This window comes from Camelus dromedarius, chromosome 5 (genome assembly GCF_036321535.1).
Source record: "Camelus dromedarius isolate mCamDro1 chromosome 5, mCamDro1.pat, whole genome shotgun sequence".
Classification (NCBI taxonomy): Eukaryota; Metazoa; Chordata; class Mammalia; order Artiodactyla; family Camelidae; genus Camelus; species Camelus dromedarius.
The window spans coordinates 89,797,299-89,812,577 of record NC_087440.1 but is presented as its reverse complement, the minus strand read 5'-3'; the positions used below and the strand labels follow the sequence as shown (position 1 = coordinate 89,812,577).

Genomic DNA, 15,279 nt, shown 5'->3' with positions numbered 1-15,279 from the left:
ACCTCTCGGTGGCGCTGGCAGGCCGCTGGGAAGAGGGTTGGACAGGGCGGTCTTCCCTCCAGCACATCCCACTCCCTCCCGGGTTCAGTGAGTCAGCCTGGCTCCTCCGGGGGATGCAGGGGCTTCTGCGGAAGAGGGCAGGGTGCCCCCATGAGGGTGGCCTCTGCTCACCCGTGAAGTGAGGTGGTGGGACCAGATGGCCTAGCTGTAAGCGCCCCTCCTGCTCTAAGACCTGGGCCTGGCGCGGGCAGGCTGGCGCCCTTACCTGAGGAGTTGGGGGGCTGGCTGGCTGCTCGGGTCCCTGGAGACGGAGAAGTGCTCGGCTCTTCCTGAAACGAAGAGAAAAGCTCTGCCGTTGGCCTCTTTAGGAAGGCTGGCTGGGCAGGGCACCTCTGGGCCAGGTCATCTAGAAAACCTCAGTTTTCCAAATTATCTAATGAACATGTATCACTTTCATAATCACTGAAACAATGAAATGATTAACAGATGAAAACCACAGGAGGTGGCGGGGAGTTGGTTACTGCGCGGAGGCCAGGGAAGAGGAAGGCGGGAGGAGACAGGCCCCCACGGCGCAGGGCAGACTTCCTTTACAGCCCGAAGCCAGCTCTCCCATCGCTGAGCCCGCCGTGGGCCTGGCCGGCTTCTCACGAGTGCAGGGGACGCGGCCTGGGCCCCGGGGGCGGGGGCACTTCACGAGGTGCTTCTGCCCCTTGTCCTCTGTGACCCTTCTGCAGCCCTGGGAGGAACCAGGCGGGACCCACCTAAGGGGCCTCCCCTCTCCGGGCCTGGGTCACGCCGCCACTGGCTGCTATGAGGACCAGACGTCGGGGGTGACCCCAGAGGGTGCTATGCAGGGCACTGGCTACATGGCTGGGGCTCCAAGAATCGAGTTCGGGTCAGCCCTGGGGGATCAAGGCTGGGCACGGGCAGAGCCTGAGGCCTAGACCCCTGACTGCGTAAGGCCCCAGGCACAGGTCACTTTTCTCCACAGCAGAGAGGAGGGAGGGCAAAGGACTCCACAATGTTCTAAAGGTTATCTTCAACCCAACCAGCCCTCAAGTTCAATGATATTGTTGCCGGAGTGAGTTCTAACACCTAGGTTTGTCTTCACAACCCCTCTGCTAAGAGCCCTGAAGTCACCCCACTGCCCGTGGGAGGCAGGCCTGACCAGTGGGCCGGGTGGAGCCTCGAGCCTCCGGGCACTTAGTGCCACCTGCCTGCCCGTGTGCCCCGGTGTCCTCCAGACATGCCCGCTCTTGGTGCCTGTGCCCTGCACGCTCCATAATTCTCACACCTCAGGGCAAACTTGCTTCTCTTGGGAGCTCTCGGCATGGCTCCGCGTCTTCCCCCTCCACTCCCAAGGCCCCGCTGCTTCCTCTGTCTGGGCTCTCAGCACTTCTTCTGTCCACAGCCGGCTTGTTGTGTCCTCCCTCGAGGACAGAGGCCATGTCCTACACACCCTGAAGCCCTGGTGCACACAGGGCCTGGCCCGCAACAGGGCTCTCTGAAGCTGGCACACACGTGTCTGCCCTGCCCGGGGCCTAAGTGTGCGGTGATGCTCGTGACGGAGGTGAGTGACTCAGTAGTAATACAAGCTGGTATTTACTGGGCACAGGTATTTTAGAAAGGTTTTATACTGTTAAGAAAACAGCATTTACTAAGTTTATAATAATTCCTCCATTTTTACTACGCAAAGCACAGACAACTGCTACATGGAGCTCTGGACCAGGGAGAGACAGCGGACCTGACGAGACTGAACTTGTGTAATTCTGACTAAACCCAAGAACCGCCTTCTGTTGCTTCCCATGTCACATTCCTTGTCAACTCTCTGCTTCCTATTTGGTCCATCTGAGGTTTGGAGTCACGGCTCTCAGACGCCTACTGCCACCTCCAGGGCCAGGACTCCGGGCTCAGTGCTCCACGCAGGAGGTCCCCAGCACTCACCCCTGTCTAACGTGAGCCTGTGAGAGCCAGGACCTCGACTGCTCACCCCTGGTCCCCACACCGAGAGCAGACTTAGCACCTACCAGGAACCACCCCCCAGTGTATGTGGGGTGAACAAATGAACTCTGGGAGTCGCTGGTCCAGGGGCATAGGAACGTGCTGGGGCGTGGCTCTCGGGACAAGCCTCCTGAGGCCTCTCATTTAAAGTGAAAGCCGAATAAACGAAACTATGTAAATCAACACACGTGCAGGGAGACCAAGACCCAAAGGAAACAGGTGAGAATGGAAGCATTAGAGGCGAAATTAGAGTAAATGAAGAATCGGAAAATGTTTTCAGTATCATCCTATTATTATTTCAAAAATAATCAGTAAGAATCCTCCCACAGAAAGGGACGCTACGCCTCGGCCGCAAGCCGGGAAGAGGCCCCGCAGCGCCCCCGGCACCTCTGTTCTGTGGGTCGCAGCCCCGGGGAGCCCTGCGCCTGCCCACCTCTGCCGGCCCGGTGCCCCGTGGGTGTGGTTTGCACGCCGTGGAACTGGTCCTAGGAGCAGCAACGTCATTGCCCAAGGCCAGCAAGCGGCAGAGCCCCTGCCCGAGACTCCACGTGTGGGGCTCTTTCCTTTTTTAGACAACATTGCTTGTTTTCCATTAGTTGTAAACCTAGCAGTGCTCAGAAGAGGATCTGGACAATACTGAAAAGGCTCAAAAAGGAAAGCCTGCTCCAGCACCTCCGCCCAGCCGCACCCCCTCAGCCGCACAGGGCCGTCCTGGGCCTGCTCCGGGGAGCGCTGCTCCTGGGGTGGGCAGCGGCCTCCCGGCCACGCGTGGGACCGAGGCAAACAGAGCTCACAGTGATCAGCAGGCTTCTTACAAAAGGAAGAAAGGGGGTGAGAGGAAGAGAACCCCACTCTCGGAGCTGAAGGGTCCTGGGTCCCTGGGATCTGAGACCCTCTTCCTGGAGCCTGGGGCGTGGGGAGGCTAGTCTGGGGGCTTGGGGTGGGGCCGTGACGTGCCAGCAGCCGTCTAGGAAGGGCAGTGCGGACTCAGAAGCGCTAAAGCTTCAGGTGGAAACCAGGCCACAGCCTTTGGAGATCTGTGATCACCCCGGGCTCCCGGGCAGACAGGCCTGTGCAGTTTCAGAAATTCATGGGTAGTTGGCTGGATGAACTCCGTACTCTGTGCAAGGCATGGGGGCAGTGGAATACACAGGCCTGGCCCCCACAGGGCTCATGATCTGGCAGGAAAGAGCGAGTACGAACAAGCAAAAATGTGTGTGCTCAGGGCTGAGGGGAAGCATGGTGGGGAGAGGGGGGCCAGGGATCAAGTAGTGGGAGCCTAGCCTAGCCTGGGGGGCTGCGAGGGAGGTGTGTGCAGAGGATTGCTGGCTAAGCAGGAGTTAGCTGGGGCGCTGAGGGGACCGCAGATGCCCAGGCATGGGGATCGGAGGGAGGGAAAATCTCCGGCAGGGCTGGAGCCCAGGGTCAGCCTCGCCCTGCTGACGGGGGAGGCGCGGCAGTGCGCGCACGCTGGTGCCTGGAGGTTGTGCATCTTCTGTCTCCTTCTGCCCTGAGATGCAACCTGTACACCATTTGTAGTTTAGGTCTAAACTCGGCCATTTCAGTAAGAGTCTATTTTTACAGGGAAAGTTTAACATGGAGGAAAAGAGAAATCACTGCCCTAAGTGGAGGTGGGTGCTTGGGATCTGTGCGGACAGACTAGGTTGTGGGACGCCCGCTAGGGACAAGAGCCGGAGTCCCGGGCTCCTCCGCCCAGCTCACCTGCAGCTCTCACCGGAGTTGATGGATGCAAGCGGAGTCTTTTCAGAACAGAACTGGAAAATAACAGCCGCCCTGGTTTTCTAGCAATGCTCCCTACAGTGAGCACACTCTCCGAACCCTGAATCCCTTGAGGAGGCTGAGATCTGTCTGTGGGGCCCTTCTGGGCTCCCCAGCCTCCGGGCCTTTCCCTCAAGGCACCTCTGGGCCAGATCTTCCTCTGCCTCTTACCTGATTCCCTGGTGAGACAGTGGGCTCCCAGCAGAGCAGCGTCTGCCAGATGCTCAGTGAGCAGGGCCTGCCCCACCGTGCAGGGAGGATGGACGTGAGCACCACAGGCCCTCTGTCCCCCCTGCCCTCCTACAAGTCACCTGGTGAAGCATCTATCACATGTATGTCCAGCCTGGTGCACCACAGTCCACCCTGGGCCAGGCCTGGTCTGGGGCCAAGGGGCCTTCCTGGTGAGTGGGCAAGCAGTGGGCTTTGCTTACCGTTTGGCTTTCGTCTTCCTTTTTATCAGCCGGCTTGTCTGTTTGGGAGGCTGCTTTTCTCCTAACACAAGGAAGAAGACACAATCAGCTCCTGACGGTTTCCAACTGACCGACACCTCTCTGGTGGACACAGCTTGGTCCTCAGAGGCTTTTTCTGACAGGTGGGGCCTGGCCCCGCTTTGTGTGAAGCAGGCAACTTGTCCAAGCACCCATCTGGCCTGTGGCAATGCCCGGGGGAGTGTCTAAGCCTTCTGTGCTGCTCCCAGGACCCTGGACACAGACCTGGTCTGGGCTGAGAGGTGGGGGGTTGAGGGCTTCCTATCTCTGCTTATGGCACCTGAGGGGTGGGGGAAGTTGGTCTGCACCCTGTCCAGGTTCCTGGGAGGCTAGGTGGCAGTGGTTCTCCCAGGCCTGGCCACAAGGGGCAGGAGAGCTGTCCTGTCACAGGTCAGGCTCTGGGGGCATCCTGTCTACAGGCCAACTGGCTTGGGGAAGCGGCCCTATGGCCTTGTTGGGGGCGGGATGGAACCTTTTTCCATTATCCTAAAGTTCCTCCTACCCTTGGGCTCAGCAGCCACACCCTCCCCAATCTGGACGCAGGAAGAGCTGCACATGCTCAGAAAGACCCCAACAGACGCCCTCTGCGCCCATCAGGCACCCCCCCCATGGCTGACTTCCTTTCTCATTCGCTCTGAAAACTCACGCCTCCTTTCTGGCTTCGGTGGTTGCTACGTGTGGCTAATTCCCAAATCTGCACAAGGAGGCCCTTCTTACTCTCCAAAGATACGGCTTTAGAGAACTTCAGTTTGGTGGAGCCACCCAAACACAACTCTCAGAGCTCACAAGGTGAGCTGTCGCTCAGGAGGGAAGCTGGCCTGACGGTGGCAGGGTGAGGGCCACCAGCCAGCTGTCACCTGCTGGGGGACCAGCCCACACCCCAGCCCCCTTGGCCACAAGGGGCCTCCATCTTCAGTCCTCTCATCCCGGGAAGGACAGGGCTACCCACCTACCACTCCCCTCCAAAGCCTGGGAGTCATCACCAGGCTCTCCCTCACGTGAGACAGAGAACCTGGTCAGTCCTCTCTCCGCACTGTTTCCAATCTGTCTGCCCATCTTCCCTTCCAACGCTGAGTGCAAGCACCACCGGCTCCTCCCTGGACTGCCACTGCCACTGTGCCTGGGACACCTCTTCCTACCCAGAGCCAGCCTTTAATCTCCTAAAAACATACAGCTGACCAGGCCTTCAGTCCTGTGAAGAGCCACTGTGAGGAACATGTGTGGAAGCGCTCGGCGCGGAGCGACCGCCAGCGACACGATTCCCTCGGGCTCTGCCGCTGGGGAAAGGGCTCGGCCGCGCTCTCGAGGGAGGAGGCAGGAATTCGAAAGGAACTTCGTTCAAAGAAACAGCTTGTGAGGGCAGTCTCCTGTTGGGTCCGCCCAGCATCCTTCATCGAGATGGGTTTCCAAGAGCAGAGTGACTGATCCTTGCGGGGTTGTGCAGTGTGCTTGTTCTTGGGGGGCCTGGCTCTGCCACCAGCTTCTGGTGTCTCCCGGCTCCTGGGACACTGGCCTCTTCCTATTCTCAGAAACTTCCTCTCTGTTTGGCCTAAACCATCTAGGCCAAGCTGTTATTGTGAACACACTGGTGTTGGACTTGGGGAGCATGTGAATATTTTCTTTTCAAAAAACATCTTCTATTTTTATCAAGGCCCCTCTGGAACAGAATCCAACACACTTGCACATCGAGGCCCTCCCTTCCAGCCTGAGGTCTGGTCAGTCTCCTGCATGTCCTGGATCCAGGGGTGCTCGCCTCTCCTGCCTCAGACCGGAGAACACGTGGAACCTCCTCTGGGAAGCCCTCCAGGGTCCCCCTGGAGGTGTTCTGCCGTTGTGCAGCCAGTCGCCCTGCACCTTCTAGTCACTGTACAACAACTGCTCAAAGCCCATCCCCTTGGCACCTGTGCAGCTCAGGCTTGGCCTGTGGATCCACCTCCTGCTCCTACTCCACTGTGGCAGGCTCCCCCGGTGCTGTGTGCACAGAGGCCCTGGGCTGGCCCCTGCTGTCACGGCCAGACCAGCTACCTGCCCTGTGTGGGCCTGTCTCCCACGTGTCCTTGCAAGGCTGTGCAGGTTTAACAAAGACCTGGCACAGAGAGCTCTCGCCCAGGGCCGGCCACCGTGGGGGCAGCGGGAAGAACCCAGAGACTGAGAGAAGGCAGGAGGGGTCACCTGGACAACAAGGCACACTCTGGCAGGCGCCACCCGTTCCTGGGCCCTGTGTGCCCAGGTCAGCCATAGCACTGGGAACCCGTGTCTGCACGTTCCCACAGCCCTGCCACGTTTACAAGTAAACCCAAGCTTTGTAGCCCTCCCGAGAGGGAGCTGTCTGATCGCCCCATCTGCTCAGAATTCAGCTGGGGAACAACCAAGCGCCCTAGCACAGGCTGATGGCCTTGGTTCAGCTGGAGCCACACCTGCTGGTGCAGACGGAGCTGGATGGCCAGGCACTGGGCCCCAGGGCCCAACCGGGACATGGAGGGAATGGCGGTTCCACCTCTGAGGGGTGATGTCCTCGGAGCTCCTGCCAGTTCATCACTGCTTCCCCTGTGTCCTCCATAATGGCCCCCTCCACGCATTCACCATGGGGGAATCTCCTCGCCCCCCTCAGAATCTATCTCTGAAACAATCCCCAAATCTCCCTCTGCTCAGGATAAGGCTGGTACATGGCAGACGCTTTGACACGCATCATTAAAATGAAATGAGGAAGAAGTTAGACTTTAGAGGACTCCTTTTGGCTTGATGTCTCTGACCCCTGGAGAAGGGAAAACCTGATTAACAGTCCCCTGCTCAGCTGAATGCAGGTGATGTGGATCCTGGGGCTGGCCGGGCTGCTCCTTTCGATTCTGGGGAGCAGGAGCCTCCTGACAAGCAGTGGGGTTTAGGGGAAGCCTAAATACTCACCTCTTGGCCAGCAGTTTGTTCATCTCTTCCATGAGGCCTCCTCCTCCACCCCCACTGCTTGCCCGGTTGGCATCAGACTTTGAGGTCCCGCTGGGACTGGAGCCTCCAGACGCATCTTCCGGCTGAGGGGAAAGGATGTTGTGTTTTAGCCTGGTGCCCATGGCAGGACACTACTTGAGCAGAAAAAGGGGGTGGACACATGTGAGTGTGGATGTGTGATTCTTGCAAAGACAGTGCTGGGAGCGGCCTGGGGCCATCCAGTCCCAGTTCCAACCCATGTGCTGCTGACGAAACCAGAGGCCTGAGAACGAGCAGGACTGGAACGTCATCACAGTCAGCAGACACGGCCCAGGTCCACTGACACATGGTCAGCACCCTTGCCAAGACCAGCATGACAGGAATGGGCTGGCGAGGAGGGGCAGCTCTTAGGAAGGAGGTCAAATTCTGTATTAGAGGTGTTCTTAGAACCACAGCTGCACATGCAGCCTTCTTCGAGAAGCCCCACCTTCCAGGACACTGCGGAAGGCCGGGGAGGGCGAGCCCGAGGGAGCTGATCTCCAGGACATGAGATGCAAAGACAAGGGACTTGAATTCTGGAGACCCCGGGCCAGAGTCTAGACTCTGCAACTGACAAACTGTGTGCCTTGAACAAGTCGTTTAGACTTCAGACGACTAGGCCTCCACTTCCTCTTCTACGAGGGGATACCTCTGCTCTACTTGCGAAGGGTCAGAAGCAGTTCACATGCCTGGGAGCCCTCACGGCTCAGACACACGGCGCTGCCACAACTGAGGAGGTGGGAGGTGCCGTCGGGGTCGGGGCACCCCTGACAGGGGAGGGTCCTCCCATCTGCAGTTGGAAACCTGACCCTCAGCCCAGTCCCCTGTCTGCCCACCGGTGCCCAGGGATGCTTACCCGCTGGACTCTTCTTAGTTTGGCTCCAGCCAGGGCAGCGGCCAGGCCTGACACGGAGCTCTCGTCGTGGCTGGCGCCCTGGGCTCCTCCAGCTGGCAGTGGGGGTGGCGGAGGGGGGGTGGCCCCCGTCGGGGGAGGTGGGACAGGGGGTGGGGGTGGGGGTGGAGGCCCACTACATGAGAGGGGGCCGCTGGCTGCAGATGAGGGATGCCCCGGTGGGAGGATGGGTCCTGAAACACAGCAGTGGGCTTGGTCAGTCCCCAGCCCTCAGCTGGTGCTTCCCTGGGAGCAGGGACAGGGGGCAGCTTGCTCCTCTGTGGGATGAGGAACAGCTCAAGTTTGCCTCTTCCAGGAAGCCCCCACAGGATGCATTTGGTGCTGTTCCAGTCACTCCCTATGCTGGTCTCCCTAACATTCTGGGGGCTGGCTGGACCCACAGTGTCTCGTACTTGCTTAACGTCCCTTGAGCTCAGCTGACTTTCTGTTACTCATCTGTGGTCTTCCCGTGGGAGAGGGAGCTCTTGGGTGGCACATACTGAATCTTTCTTTCCTTCTCTGTTCCTTCTCAGCACCTAGCACCCTGCGAGGCATTGGCAGATGTTAGTCCCTGAGAAGCAGCTGTGACTGACCCAGGGTCATTCTTCTGTCTCCCCGAGTGGACAGTGAGCTCCCTGGGGCAAGGGCTGCATCCTTGTCCACTGCAGCATCCCTAGCCGCTCCTATGGTGCCTGAGACACGGTCCACTCAGGGAATGAGGGTGGGAGGACCAGAGGCTGGTGGGCAGGGGCTGGGCCAGGCTGAGCTAATCCCCTCACCCTCTGCTCTGTTCTCTTGTTTTCTGACGTTCACCTGATGTGGCTGTCACACTCCGAGGCCTACTCAACCAGCAGCTCGCCGCGGAGTGGCCAGCGTGTCCCTGGGCACCATCTGAGCGTGGGGGCTGGAAGCAGGCCCCGAGGGGCTCTCACCTGTGGCCGAGGTTCTTCTCTCGAGGGACTCCTGGCGTTGCTGCTGGTGCTGCTGCTGCTCCATCACTTGTCTGAAAAGCGATCACAGCAGAATGGGGCTGACTTCTCGGAGCGAGAACAAGGCAGCTCTGTGTCGGAGCCCGGGCAGCAAAAGCAGGCTTCACTGGCGACCCTGGAAGCCCGCCGTGCACCTGGCCTGGGGGCTGAGCGATGAGCTTGCCTCGGCCCCCCGGGCCCTGGCCACTGGGCTTGCTGCCCCACTTGACAGAGGCGGAGCGCGTGACCGGTTCCAGGCCCCCAGACAGGTGAGCGCCAGCAGCCCACTGGGTCTCAGTACACTTGAGCAGGGGGTCCCTTGTAAAGGCTCAGGTGACCATCTGGCCAAGTGACCAAGCTTTCCCCTAGGCTGGACGAGCTCACCTGGCTTGGGGGCCTACGGCCTCAGCAGACACAACCTCAGGATCCCCTGTTCTGACTGCACCTGGCTGAGCTTCCTGGGTCAATTTTCAGGCACTGCTGGCTGTCAAGAGAAGTGGACACTGAGGCTGCACATCCTCACTCCAGCCACAGGCCTGGCCTCCACCTAGAGGCCCATCGGAAGGCTGCACCGCAGGGCTAGGTGTGCCTCAGCAGAATTGACCTCCTAGCTCCTCGGCAGGGTGGCCTTGGGCTGCTCTTAAAGGCCGGTCGAATGAGGACACTGACCCACAAACACGTCCACAGAATCTGGCGCTGAGATGCTGGGGCAGGAGGGGCTTGAGAGAGCGTGTCGACCAGGGAGGGCAGCAAGGCTTTAACTGGTGAGAGCCAGCTCTAACGGCCCCCTAACCGAGCGTGGGGTCGAGGGCTGCTCTGATGCCCACTGAGCCCTGTGGCTATCCCTGATGTTCTGACCCCTGAAGTTGACAAACTGACCTTCAGGGATCACTCGGCTCGGGGACAGTGGACTGCAGATGAAACTGAACGGCTCTCTGCAGCCAGTGGCCTTGAACTCTGGACTTGGGTGGTGGGGAAGAGAGGTGTGTGGTGCGAAACAGTTCTGTGATAGCAGCCGCAGGGTCTGTTTAGGACCCACACGCTCTTCTCTGGGCCCGACTAGACTGCCAGCCCTGGTTCTGCCTTTAACTTTCACTCACTTTGGGCAAGTGGTTTCCACTCTCTGAGCCTCAGCTGGCTCATCTGAGAAACAGTACTGGAACCGCTCCCACCTGCACACACTCTAGGAAGCATATTCTTGTCTCTACGTCATTTGCTTGAGACCAGCAGACCAAGGGTTAACACTGTCATCTTCAAACAGGGAACCGAGGCCTATGGCGGTAACTTGCCCAAGGTTGCAAAGTTCACCACGAGGCCCGAAGACGCTCAGAGCAGGAGAGGCTAGAGGAGAGAACTCCCTGAGAGCCTTGCTGCCGGGCAAGGGGTTGGGGGTACATCGGCCTCCCCAGCTCCCAGCCCAGGGCTCTGCGAGAGTCTCATGACAGGCCCCTGCAGTGATGTCCTCTTCGGAGAACCTGGGTGAGGATGCCTGCACCAGGCCTGCCTCCGCAGCACAGCTCCCACAGAGCTGGGACTCCCAGCCTCTTAGAGGGGCAGAGCCCCACCCCAGCGATACAGACCAGGTTCAAGCCCTGGCCCTGCCTTTCCTGGCAATGTGACCGGGGGGTGCTGCTCCCTCCTTGGCCACCATGACCTATTCCATAACTTCAGGACCATGGCACTGGTCCTTCCTCCTCATTGGAGGGGGCTGGGGAGGTGGTCACCCTATGGTCTAAATCCCATGGAAGCTGCCTCCTTCATAGGCTGGCTCAAGGAGGACTACAGCACAGCCCTGGCCAAGGTGTCCAAGAGCAGGTACAGCTCACAAAGTGCCCTCACGGCCTCTGCCTGCTTTGGCCTCAGCTGGGAGGTGAGCGGGTAGGGTGCAGGGTGCTTAAGAACCTAAGATCCTCTAGAGAGGCCAAGGCACCCGCCCAAGGCATCCAGCAAGAGAGTGGCAGGACCAGGGCTCACGAGGCCTTCGGGCAGAGTGAGGGGCAAGCAGCAAGGGGTGAGCAGCACAGGACAGGGCCAAGGCCACAGGCCTCAGTCACAGGCCTGGCGGGACTGTCTGCCCATCCCCCGCAGTACAGCCCTGAATCTCACGATGACTGCCCCCTGACACACTTGGGAGCGCTGAAGTCAGCAGGTGAACAACTCTCAGGGCACAGCCAAGCTTGTCACGAGGGCTGCAGGACTGGAAGTTGGTAGTGCTCTCTCTCCGCGAGACCCCCTGCTCTCATCGTCACTCTGGCAAAGCAGCAATGAAACTTGCCCCCCTTCCTTTCTGGTCAGGCCTGCTCCCCCCCAACCCCCAGGGTCTCCCTGGGAGTGCTGGCCCTGGCCTCAGATGTATCCTCCAGGCTGGCCCCTGCCGGGCGATCGGTTACCTTCTCTGGATGTCCATCTCATCAGGAGAGGGGCCATTCTGCACCTGACGCTGGGTGGAGGGGCCTGTGGGGCAGAGAAGCACAGAAGCACAACGGTCAGCAGAGAGGAGACTCCGACAAACACAGCTGGGACTCCACCCACCTCTGCCCGTCCTGGTCTCAGCGGAGATGGTTTCATCAGCTGCTTCTCACCCTTGTGATACCCCATCCCCATCTCAGCCTCAGTCACCTCCTTCTCCTTTTCTTGTGGCTCCTCCCTTGGAGCCAATAAACGGGATCCTATTTTTCACACGGTTCAGAATCATCCCCTGGAGCTGCTGACCCTTCGCTCTCCTCCCCTCTCAAACTGCACTTGCTGTTTCTACTTCCTCACTTGCCACTGTCCCCTCAACCCTCTAACATCTGCCTTTGGCCTCTTCATGTCCCACAAAGCTGTTTTAACTAAAATCACCAAATCCAGTAGATCCATTTTATTCTGCCTTTTGAGCAAAGGAATGACCCACAGCAGGCAAGTGTCAGAGCCAGGGGCTCAGCACCGAGTCTGGCCACATCCATGCTCCTCACAACGTGATGCCCTCCCGCCTGCATCTAAGAGTCTGCAGGTGCGGGGTGGGAAAGAGACAGTGGAGGCAGAGGTGGCCGAGCCCGTCACTGATGGAGCAACTGCGGAGCCACATTCCCGCCCTGGACCCCGAAGGCAGGGCCCGGAGCAGACGAGGTCTGCGGTGTGTATCTCGTGTTCAGATGGGCTGGTGCTGTTACATTTATAAGAAAATCAGGCTTTTGCTCCAGTCTGAGACAGAACTGATTGTTCCTTCTGTCTGCCAGCTCAGGTGTCCCTGGGGAACTGCAGAGTCACAGTGGCAGGGGAGGGGCTCTGGGCAAGCTGGTCTCAGGCCCCACTGCCCAGGTGGGGAAGGGGTGCTGTCTCCTCCCTGGGACGAGGTGCCGGCAGCGCTCAGCCTATGACAAAATACGATGGGCAGAGGGCCTCTCCCACCAGGTGCTTCCAGCAGCTGAGGGATTAGCAGGTGGTCCCCTGGATCAAGGGCACAATGGGACAGTGAGTAACAGGATCTCAAAGCTGAAACAGGTCATCTGATTCTAGGGCCACCTCCTGCGCAGCACAGGAACCCCTCTGTGCCTCCCAGCAGGCACTCCTAGCATGATACCAGCAATGGAAGCACTCCAGGTGAGCAGGTTCGGTCCTACACCGAGGTCACAAACACATCCACCGATGAAGGCCTGACTTCTATCACCAGGTGTGACAGCCCTTCCCAGGCCGGAGGGTAGCTTCCATATGCGGCAGTGCCTGGTCCTTAAGCCCCAGCATGAGCTTCTTGCAAGTTTTCAGTGAGCCAGGCTTTGCCCCTTCCTGGCCCCGTGTGGATGCTTCGGTTGGGGAAAGAGGACGGTCCAGATGGTGGGCAGTGGGCCAGCTGCTTGATGGGAGGAGGGCCTCCCAGCACTAGAGGGAAAGTTCCTCCCCTGGGTGGACCTGCCTGGGTCTGACCTTGCTCAGTGCCTCCCGCTGTTCTCAGAGGATGGGCAGGAGAGGTGCCTGCGTACTTTTTACAGTGGTGCCTCCGTAAGTGTCAGTGGCCTGGCACATAGTAGGTGTGAAATAAATAATAGTTTTCTTTCCTTGTCTTTAAACACATTTTTTTGCTTTATTTAACATATAATAATTCTGCTTTTTTTAAAAATTAGTTTCTCTGACTATAAATAACACGTAAGTATGTTCAGAGATTAGAAAAATTTTAAAGTCTCATAAAGTAAATAAACATTCCCAATTAAAAAAAAATCCACAGCGAGGGGCTCTCTCCTCTCTCCCACTTGCGAGGCTCCTCCCCTCCTTGTTCTCAGGAAACCAGAGAGCGAATGTGAGAACACCGCTGCACGGCGGTGTGAGGCGTTCTTAATTTAAACTCGTTTTACTTCTCACAACCCAGCCAGATGGCTCCCAAGAGGGCCTGTAACGGGCGAGGAGATGGCCCAGAAGAGGGAAGTGACGCACTTGCTCAGGGGTCACAGGCAGCAAGTGGCAGAGCCAGGCTCCGACTACCTGCAAAATGCTCCTTTCTTTCCTAAATTCAGTCACACCGTGGTGTTGGCTGAGACTGGCCAGGAGAATGAAGAGTGAGCTGGCTGGCTGAGGGGCTGTAGCCCCCTGACGGTGCTCAGGTGTCTCCTGGCGGACAGGTGCCCACCCGCTCATCCCAGCCAAGGCAGGATTCAAGACACCTCAGCCCAGTGTTTGGGGCTCAGGCCTGACAGCTGGGCTTCTGACTCGTCCCAAGACCCGCCTCCACTGCTGAGCCCACGCCTGTGGTCTGGATCGTGCCCTTCTTCCGGGGACTGAGCTCCTGTGTGGCCCGTGGCCTGAGGCTGGGAGCCCGCCCTCACTGAGAGCTGGCCTTGCTTGGGCCCTGCCAGCGCTCAAAGGTCTCTCTGCGCCTCCTGGCCTGGCCTCTGTCACGGGAACTGCTCCCCACCCTCTGTCAGGACCCCAGCCGGCAGCCAGCTGCCCACGGCGTGGTCTGCGGTGGTCCTGTGCTTGGGTTCCTCGTTCTGCCTGCTGGGCTGGATGGCCTCCCAGCACCCCCAGCTGGCCTGGTCCTCCACAGGGCAGGGCAAGTCCAGCCTCACTGCTCCCAGGGAGCTCTGGCCCCAGCCCACGAGACCCCTCTGAAGGAGACAGCTGGAATTGGAGACACGGCGGAGCAGGAAGGTGCGCCAGTTCTGTCAGAAGGCACCTCGCTTCCCACTTCGCAGCTGCTTCCTTCTCTCGGTCTCCTGACGCCTGCCCTCCCTGCCCAGCTGGTCCCACCAGCCCCGGGAGGTACACAGAATGGGTGCTGGTGGCTCTGAGAAGTGAGGGGACCTGCCCAAGGCCACGGGGCTTGGTGGCACTGGCCTTGGTGTCACAAGCTTGTCAAGCCTGAGAGCTGATCTTGCAAGAGGCTGGGGCCTGGCCCACCCCCTGGGGGCTCCAACTAAGACAGCTCCTACCTTTCTCTCACTCACCTCAAACAGCTTTTGCCAAAGTCACAATAAACAGCCTAATTGGCACTACGTACATGTGACAAAGGCAGGAACACTTAATGTGGAACACGGAACAGACACCGGGAGGAGCAGAGTGCCTGTGAATTTCTGGTGGTTTGTGGGTCCAGCCCACGGCATAGCTCACCCCCTGGTGGCCAGCCAGGGCAGAGGGTGACCCATGTCTGATGAAGCCTCTGTCTGAACAGAAAGGAGCAAGGGCACAGAGGCTCATCTGCTCCGAGTCCTGCAGATGCTTCTCGGGGAAGGAGCCAACTTCTCGTTCTCCGAGGCCCATGTTTCAGCTTTAAGTCTAAGTCTCATCAGACACCCACTCCTACAAAAGCTTATGGTGACTTTGAGATCTTTTTATCCTTGGGGGTCATGAGCTGGGGGAACACAGAGGACAAACAAAACTAGAGGGGAGGGTGAGGATGGCTAGACTATAGCACAAGCCCACCCAGAAGGAGGCGATGCAGGGGAGAGGAGGCCGGTCAGAAGGGATGGGAGCTGGTGGCTGAGGGTCCCCAGGTGAGCCATCTGAGTGGTGGGGGCATTGCTTCCTGGGGCTCCCTATGGACCTGGTCAGGCCTCACCCCCAGGCCCTCCCCTGTGAGCGGGGAGGGCATAAGGCCACTCCCAGGCTAGCTGACAGCACCCCTGTACTGGTACTGTGCCCCTGCTGCAGGCTTCCGCAGCCTCTGTCTTTGACCAAGATTCCAACATGAAGTGCGATCATCTTTGGGGGAAGTTGCCCT

At 59.0% G+C, this 15,279-nt stretch overlaps 1 protein-coding gene across 5 annotated transcripts in view; it reads right to left on the bottom strand.

The window, feature by feature from the left end:
* EVL (Enah/Vasp-like) overlaps positions 1-15,279 on the bottom strand; it is a 135,133-nt gene that overhangs the window by 7,620 nt on the left and 112,234 nt on the right. For all 5 annotated transcript variants that reach the window (XM_064486246.1, XM_064486247.1, XM_064486245.1 and 2 more), the window contains exons 4-9: positions 11,480-11,543; positions 9,054-9,124; positions 8,086-8,315; positions 7,173-7,294; positions 4,212-4,272; positions 266-329 (exon numbers count right to left, since the gene is read on the bottom strand). In XM_064486246.1, the coding sequence (XP_064342316.1) occupies positions 266-329; positions 4,212-4,272; positions 7,173-7,294; positions 8,086-8,315; positions 9,054-9,124; positions 11,480-11,543 (612 nt within the window). The remainder of the gene's footprint in view (positions 1-265; positions 330-4,211; positions 4,273-7,172; positions 7,295-8,085; positions 8,316-9,053; positions 9,125-11,479; positions 11,544-15,279) is intronic.